We start from the raw sequence: 8,812 nt of genomic DNA, 5'->3' as shown, positions 1-8,812 counted from the left end.
TATCTCATTTAAAAAATGTTTACCTACTGTACCTTTGTATGGATATACCATGATTTACTAAGGCAGAAGCTGACCTTTTAAAAAGTTGGAAATATTAAATACTGGGGAGGTGAAATGGAGAATCTATATCTGTATGTGTATTTACCTATATGATACTGTCAGAGTGACTAGGATAGCCACAGACATACAGTAGTCAAAGTTTATTTTTAAAATTTTTTTAAAGCTTTTATAAAATTATTTATTTGACAGGGAGAGAGAGCAAAAGCAGGGGAAGAGGCAGGCAGAGGGGGAGGGAGAAGCAGGCTCCGCGCTGAGCAGAGAGCGGGATGGACCTGGGGCTCGCTTCCAGGACCCTGGGATCATGACCTGAGCCAAAAGCAGACACTTAACCCACTGAGCCACCCAGGCGCCCCGCAGTCAAAGTTTATTAAATTAGTAACTATTTTATCTTTGTTGACTGGTAGATAGAACCCATCAGTATGTTGATTGGTTGCTTTTTGTCTTTTCATTCATAGCTGCTGATAACTTTCTCCCTAACTAACCCGAGGAAGTGGTAAAAGTCAAACTTTTTCCTGTCTGAGGACATACTTGGTGCTGTCTGTAATATCTAAATATGGTCACTAGGACCCAACATCCTTGCATTTTAACTCATACGGACTTTCTTGATGAATTCCCCACCCTCCTTGGCTCCCCACTTGGCTTGACTTCCTGTCTTTTATCAGGAGCAATGTATCAAAGACCCTATAATGTGCTCATTACAGAGCAGAACAAATCGAAGTGTTCTACCTCACAATTTAAGGAAGGCAGGGGGCTAGTTTTTGTTTTAAGATAAAAATCTTTCAACAAAATACAAACTCCCCAAAACTTCCTTTAAACCAAACAGCATTGTCACACGCTCACAAGCTCTTATTACTTACACAGCCAGATGACTCAAGATTACTAAATTTCTATTCATAAGGAGTTTGCTGGCCCCAAATCAACATTCAGGCCCTCCCCCATCTTCCTTCTCTCTCCCCTGGGAGACTGACGTTTGGAGCGCTCGCTGCACCACATTTTAAGAGAATGAAGACGATGTGTGTTTGCTGCCTGAACTGTTTGTTCTGGGATTTTATAAAGCCTCCTCTAACCCCCTCCTTTTTAAATTTTTTTTTTTTTTGTGGGGGGGGCGGGGAGAGGAGGTCAGAATCTTTTTGGCCTCCAAATCTTCCAGTTTGGAAATATATTCTAAAACTGGTAGAGACGAAGGACTTCTGTTTGCTATTTACTATGGAACTGGGTGTTCCTATCAGAAATTAGCTACATCTACATTCCCATCAGTCACTCAGAGTGACACAGGGGTGAAGGAAACAGCATAGCCCTGCCTCGGGGGGTTACAGTTGACGCTTCTACCTCTGCACTTGACTCCCCTAAAAAACGGGCCCACCTTTCCCTTTGGATCTTTCACTTCACAGTCTTTCTGGCAAAACTGGCGGTAAAAAAAGTCACCGTCAAACCTGAGTGGTCCCCCAGGCCTTTCCATTCCCCGGACTCAGAGGCAGTGGTGGCGGCCACCCTCTCCCCCCCCCAACTCCTCGCTCTTTTCACGCGCGTTCGTGGCAAGGAGAAAACCACTCAGATAAATGACCGAGATCCAGAGCCTTCCCTTTGGGTGGCCTCCCCACAGCGTGAGACGGAGTCCCCGTCGCGGCCCGTTCCCAGCCCTGCCTGCTCGAGGCCCTCCGCCGGCCCCGGTCGTGGAGCGCGCGGCCGGGGCGGGGCGGGCCGGGCCGGGAGAGGCGCGCGGGGGCGGCCGGGAGGGGGCGCCGCGGGGGCGCGAGCCCGGCTGACAGGCCCGAAGAGGACGCGACTCCGAGCCCGGGAGCCGAGGTCCCGCTGGGGTCCCGCGCCCGGGGTCCTTTGCCCAGGGAAGGCGGGGCGGAGGCGGCGGGAGGGGCGGTGAGGGCGGGGCGGGTGGCGGTTCCGCGCCGCGCCTCTTTCTCCCGAGTGCCCGAAACTCGGGGCTGAGAACTTCTCCCCGCCTGTGCCCGTGCACTCGGCGACCCCCGGCTCCCGCACCTCGTTCCCAGCCCGCCCCGCCCCGCCCCGCCTCCGGCCGCGCCGCCCCCACTGCCGGCCGCCCGCCGCGCCGCTCTCGGTTACAAAGGAGGGAAAATGAGCCGGGCGGCGGCGCGGCACGGGGCTACCGCGGCGGCGGCGATGGCGGCCGCCCCCGGCACCACGTAGAACGCCCCCGCCCGCCCAGCCGCGGCCCAGGCCCGAGCGGAGCCTGCAGCTCGCCACTCGCCTCCCGAGCCCAGCGCGTCGCCTCCTGGCCGGAGGAGGAGGAGGTGGTGGAAGAGGAGGAGGAGGAGGAGGCACCGCCTTCTTGCCGCGCGCCCTCGCCGTTGTCTGCGCTCCGCTCTGGACCAGTTTGGGGAAGTTGCCGGAGCCCCGTGTCGCCCAGATGTGCGACCTCATTGAGCCGCAGCCGGCCGAGAAGATCGGCAAGATGAAGAAGTTGCGGAGAACTTTGTCGGAGAGTTTCAGCCGCATTGGTGAGTGGCGCGCTGCCCCGGGCACCCGGCCGGTCACCCCCGTCGTCTGCTCCTCCTCCCCGCGCTTCTGGCACCACCAATGCAGCGGCCACCCGGGGCTGGCGTGGGCTGCGCTGCGAGCGGACGGTGGACCGAGCAGTGCCCGGACCTGGGGGGAGGGCGACAATGGAAAGGAGAGACACCCCTCTCCCTCAGGATCTGGGGGTTCGTTTGTGGATGATCTTAAGCCTACAGTTTGGGTTCCGTCTCCTCGCCACTAGCGCTCGGGCTTTCGCGCCCGCGGTGGACAGGCGATGGGACGCCCCGGGCCCCGCTGCGCAACCGGCTGCACGGCCGCCTGGGTCACTTGTTTTATTTATTTATTTATTTATTTATTTATTTATTTATTTATTTATTGCGCGCAGGCTTTGCTCTGGGGTGTTTAGTAAATAATTTAGCTTTGGAAATTGGTGAGACGTTGAGTTGTGCCTTGGTATTGTTTAAGACATCCAACGTAAAGGGAAGTGGGACAGATACCTTGGGACCTTTTGTTCGGTACTTCGGGTCCTCGAAAGCGAGATTTGGCTGTTCCGTCCCGAGCTCTCTGAATCTTTCCATTGCGGCAAATAAATGCGCGCTGTGAACTTATCTGAACATTTAGGAATGAGTCTCCCGAACTTCTCATATTTACTAGAGCTCCGGAACTATTGTCTTTAAACCAGCCAACCAACCAAATGATGTACAAATAAAAACTGACTGAGAAATGTTTAGGACATTTAAGAATAAATCCATGTCACAGACTATAACAGGGTGACAACAGTATTGTGTGGAATGGGTTTGTTAGCTTTTTAGGGTTGGCCGTAGAAAGCCCCTTTTAACCTTAAGACGGTAGCTGCTTCCTCTAACATTATAACTTTCATTTATGTAGGTAACTGTTTTCAGCAAGAGAATCATACAAACACTAAAAATAACCCCTCAGATTCCCTAAGAAGCCTTCTAGCCTTTGTTTCACTTGTTTAACATGTCATCCATGTTAATGAACGTGTTAATGGAAATTAAGCATAAGGTACTTAATTCCTTAAAATAAACCCCTGGGGTGCATATGAGTGTTGTAGTCATCCTTCCATCCCTTCCTTTAAAAATCATTTTATAAGTGCACTCTAAAATATGCAAACTTTGTTCAAGCAAGAGAAAATATGGATCAAAATTTAGCCTAGTTTTCTTTGTCTTTAACTTAAAATTTCCTATTGGTATACAAAATCTCTTCCAAAATGGCTGTAAAGTTATGGTGTGAAACCAATATTTAATCCTGGTTTTACTTATTACATGTATCGGATATTTGCAGTTTCACTTTTACTTAGGGATGCATATGAAGAGTTCCTACATGCAAATGAAGATTGAAACCAAGAAGAATGTGAGAGAGCAAGGTGTTGAGTTGGTGTGCATTTTTAAGGAGAGTGTTCTGCCCGGGACCCAAACCATCACAGAGGCGGGTTCTGGAGTCCATTAAGCCCTGTTCTAAAACACATTAACTGTATATTTACTAATGCTAATGACTCTGTTGGAGCCCTTCCAGTTTTGTGTTAAATAATTCATTGCGGTTGAATCTCAGTAAGAAACCAAGGACATTAATACAAAAATTCCTTATGTTTAAGCAATTTCAAGATTTTGATCTCCAATCAGTAAAATTTGGATTAACTACAGTGCTGGCAAGTGGGGTATTACAGTTAATTGGATTTTCTAGCTTACTGAGAGTTAGTGATGTGAAACTCCTTTTGATTCCAACACTTCTTAAAATATGTTCTAAGATATAGTAGATTTTACTTCCTCCCTTTCAGAAACAGTACAGTGCAGTGAACATAACTGATTATTTCTTGTATTGATGGAGGGTCATGATTCTGAATAGTAACTCTCATTCTGGAATACTGTAAAAGGAGATAAAGAGGTTTACATGGTTACGCTTGTATATAGCAAATCCAAGACATGCATTGGAAATGGGATTACAGAAAAATGCATCTTTGTTATCTATGTATTTTCTTAATGTTTTATTAGCAAAATTACAAAGCAATAAAATCAATTTGATTATGTAAAGATTTTAAGGTGCTTGAGGCTATGGAATGGAGTTTTTACTATGGAATTATATAGTGCATAGATTCAGGATGTGGGCTGTGTGTGTCAGACCACTGGGATTTCCCATCTTGCCACTTGTAGCTGTGTGACCTTGGACAGGTCCCTCCACTTCTGAGCTTCAGTTTTTCATGTACACCTCAGTTTTGTTATTGGCACTTAGTGAAATAACGCATATGATGTCCTGTATGGTACATAGTGCAGACTCAATAAATATTCATAATATGTTATTACCGTTATTGGTGATTACATCATATTGACATAATTGATCTTCTGGGTGGGAAGCAAGAGAAGTGAGGGGAAGAAGTGGCCACTGACTTTACAGTATAAAAACAGGATGGGTTTTGGAGTTAGTCTGGTCTGGGTTTGAACCCTGTTTTCCCAGCTTGCTGTGTGCCTTGGGCAACTAGCAGAATACCCCTAAACTCCAGAGTCCACAGGTATAAATTTTCTCAAGGTTGTTGTGAAGATTAAATCAGGTAGGACACATAAAATATCTAGTGCAGTATCTGTTCCATGTGAAGAACAGTACTGGGGGCTGATATTCTTCCTTCCCATTTCTCTGTTTATCCCCCATCTTCCTCCTGTCTTCACTGGTACTTCACGAGGAGATCAAAGAGCGAATGGTTTATTCTTGTTGAATAATACAACATCTCAACATTTTCATTCCCTTTAACCAATCTACAATGGCTTTTGAAATAAACATACTGACTTAATTTTGCTTTTTTAGGATGATTCAAAAGTGTAGCTTGTTATATGGCAAAATATACAGTATCATTGTTTAGCCATGAGAAATTAATCATTGATAGAAAATGAGGACAACGTTTGAAAGTATGTGATATTCAGTGTTTATTATTAACGGTTTTGACTGTATAAAAGTGGTAATGCTAATGTTTAATTTATTCACACTTGAGTGATCATGTCAACTTTGTCACTACCCATCCCAAATACAGCTGATCTGAAATTACTATATTGTATAAGGTCTAATAAAACACATTTGCTTTCAAGCCATAGCACTCTAATTTATGACATCTGCCAGAGAGTGACTATAACACAGTTACAGTTCTTTTATAAGATGGGTGTAATTGAATTTCAAAGGCAGTCACTGATTTCAGTGGTGAGTATTTATCGTTTTCTGCTAAATAGTGTCAGTGTGTTCACTTATTTAGGAACTACTGTAGTTGTCTTATGTTTTTTGTTGTTGTTTGTTTTTTTTTTTTTTTTGGTTAGCATAAAAAACGACAAATGGGAACTTAGTTGTTAAAAAGGTTATATTAGGGGCTCCTGGGTGGCTCAGTCGTTGGGTGTCTGCCTTCAGCTCAGGTCATGATCCCAGGGTCCTGGGATTGAGCCCTGCATCGTGCTCCCTGCTCCGCGGGAAGCCTGCTTCTCCCCCTCCCACTCTCCCTGCTTGTGTTCCCTCTCTCGCTGTGTCTCTCTCTGTCAAATAAACAAAATCTTTAAAAAAAATAAAAAAAAATAAAAAGGTTATATTAAAATCCTTTTCCTCTTTTCTTTCCTTCTTTCTTTTAATTTTTAAATGATAGCCTAGGAGGAGGAAGGCTTTCTGTAATATCTGGCGTAAGAGTAAGGTCAAACTGGCATTTCTTCATATTCATTTGAGTGCATTTCTTCACACTTATTTGGATTAACTTGTAGAGAAAGGAAGTTTGTACTCTGTGATATTGGAGATGAACCCCATGTATACCATTCCTTTAAAAGATGTAGTTTGTGAGAGAACTGAATGAAAGGAAGAGGCTATGGTTACATTGAATTTTGGGGTTTGTTACCTTGTGCTGTAAGTGTGTAATGTAGGGTCCAGCTGTCATGTGATAAGTCCATTCTTAAGAGTAAAGGTTCAGGCACAGAATTTAAATATAGTACCAATGTTCTCTCCCCATGTAGTTTCAGAAGATTTTAATTTGCCAACTGTGAAATGGAATTTATATCTATGATCCTTTCATAAGAGAAAATAGTGTATGGTTTTCATATACCAAAACTTTAGTGTGTCTCAAAATATAAGAGGCTGTTGTTTTGCCATTGAGGTAGAACTCATTAATTTAACAAATAATTATTGAGTACGTCATATGTGCTAGATACTGTGCTGACATTGAGATTCAGCGGCCACTCTTACCAGTCCTCAAGGACTTTAAGAGGATACAGGCCAATGAATGGGCACTGACAATATAGAGTGACAAATTTTACCAGGAAGATTAACATAATTTGCTGTTGGAGAACATATGAAGGACACCACTTTAGTCTTGGTGGGATCATGGAAAGCTTTCTGGAGGAAGCAGTGTCTGAGTAGAGGACTAAATAGGATATCTGAATATCTTAAATGATTTAATATATACCACCTTGTTAACCCATAAAAATGTAATATGCTCGCTATTCCAAGATACCTTCGAAGACAATTGTGAGTTTACATTTACATGAATGATTAATGACAATCAGGGAATGTAATCAATAATGACATGTTGTGTGCTTGTTTAGGTCAGAGTTTATTCATCAATGACCTGATAAATATTTGGCAGAGACGTCTTTAATTGGTCTTTGTTGTTACTTTTAACTGCTGTTCAGGGCAAGGATTCAATATTTATAAGTAACTGTATAAAGTGTCAGTCTACCAATAAAGGGTTTCAACGAAGCCATAGCTTTTTTGGGGTCTTAAAATGTTCTCCCCTGTGGTATCTTGGGCTTGAGAATAGAATGCGGGGGAGAGAATCTAGCTTCCTGCTACTTATATTTTAGAAAACACGCCTGCAGTTCCTCTTCTATTTCTTCCTTCTCTTTCTGTCTTCAGACCCACCTCTTTATCCAGGAGGCAAGAAAGAAAGAGCCCCGTCCAGATGTCAGAGACATTTTAGTTTTTTGCTTTCTCTCAGCTTGAGGGTCTTCATTCTGTTTGCAGTTACCCGAAGGATAGTATCAACTGTAGTTCCTATTTGATGCTTTGCTTAAGACAACCCATGGCTAAATTTTGGAACTTTATCATGTCCAAAGTAAATAAACTATAGGAAGTTTGTGCTGTGAATTATAAGTTTGGTGCTTTAGCTTTGCATCTTGCATGACAGCCACATAATTTTTCATTTATCTTTGTTAAATGAGCTAGGTATGAGGCTGTACAGTGATTGACTTTGTATTTGAAATCACTGAGCTAATCATTTATTCCAAAAAAAAAAAAACCACTTTTTTTTTTTTAGATGGGACAACTTGCCTATATTTATGTAGGTCATTAATATTTTATCTAGGAATCACTACTGAAGTATGTTGATTAGAGGACATGCCTTAGGTTTGAGGGAAGTGAGGATTGTAGTTTAGTAACATGGTTGGTTGATATTTAAAGAAAGCCTTTCAGATTAGAAGTTTTACATTCTAAGTTAAAATATAGCAATTAAAGATCATCTAGGCTCTTAGCTTTCTCAATAGCTTTCTATCGAAATAGCTTATTTTGGATTTAATGTAAGTTAAAGCAAATACATAATAAAATGTGTGTAAGTAATTGAATGCAAGATAAGCCATTTCAGACTAGGAGAAAGGGCTGTTTTTTAATTTTTCACTCAGAAGAAGTTGTCTTCTAATAAAGCAAGTAGAGAAATTTATTACAGATCAGTTTCTTAGGCAAAAAAGAGGAAAACTAAGAATTAAACTTTCAAAAACATTTTATCTCCCTCAATCTGCCCTCATCCACCTTAACTCTCCACAACCTCATCTATAGTAGGAAACAGAAAATACCCTCTTCAAGATTGCTACACTGTGTAGTATAGGCTCTGAAATGATAGCTTCAGTTTAAGCACATGACTTCTCTCAGAGCTTAATTGCCAACATAATTTGCTTTCCATTGCTTTTGTCAGAACATAGCTTTCCAAGTAAGAGCGACACAAGTGCTTCTATCCTGACTAGAACTGTCTAGTATAGACCAGTAAACACCTATGCACAATTCTATAAATTGGAAACATTTCTCCAATTAGTGGTTTCAGCCAAATTAGTTCCTTTGTGCATTCTCCTTAATATGAAACATTCTAAGTAATTGTAGGATTTAAGGAACTAGGGTGTTTGCCAATAATGCATGAAATACTTCTCTTTCTCTTTAGAGTAATAAAATTCCAGTTCTGAAGCTGCACATTTAAATAAATTTTAAGTATTTGCTAACTCCTATAAAATATTCTGAA

General features: G+C 42.8%; 1 protein-coding gene across 2 annotated transcripts in view; it reads left to right on the top strand.

The window, feature by feature from the left end:
• Positions 1-2,211: 2,211 nt before the first annotated feature.
• The window catches only part of CDK14 (cyclin dependent kinase 14), a 547,444-nt gene continuing 540,843 nt past the window's right edge, over positions 2,212-8,812 (top strand). Inside the window, exon 1 of one of the 2 annotated variants that reach the window (XM_032402206.1) lies at positions 2,212-2,534. In XM_032402206.1, the coding sequence (XP_032258097.1) occupies positions 2,444-2,534 (91 nt within the window). In that variant the 5' untranslated portion in view covers positions 2,212-2,443. The remainder of the gene's footprint in view (positions 2,535-8,812) is intronic. The other variant, XM_032402205.1, reaches the window with a different exon arrangement.

This window comes from Phoca vitulina, unplaced genomic scaffold (assembly GCF_004348235.1).
Source record: "Phoca vitulina isolate PV1807 unplaced genomic scaffold, GSC_HSeal_1.0 scaffold4, whole genome shotgun sequence".
NCBI classification, from domain to species: domain Eukaryota; kingdom Metazoa; phylum Chordata; class Mammalia; order Carnivora; family Phocidae; genus Phoca; species Phoca vitulina.
The sequence above is the reverse complement of the archived record's forward strand: the minus strand, read 5'-3'. Positions and strand labels throughout refer to the sequence as shown.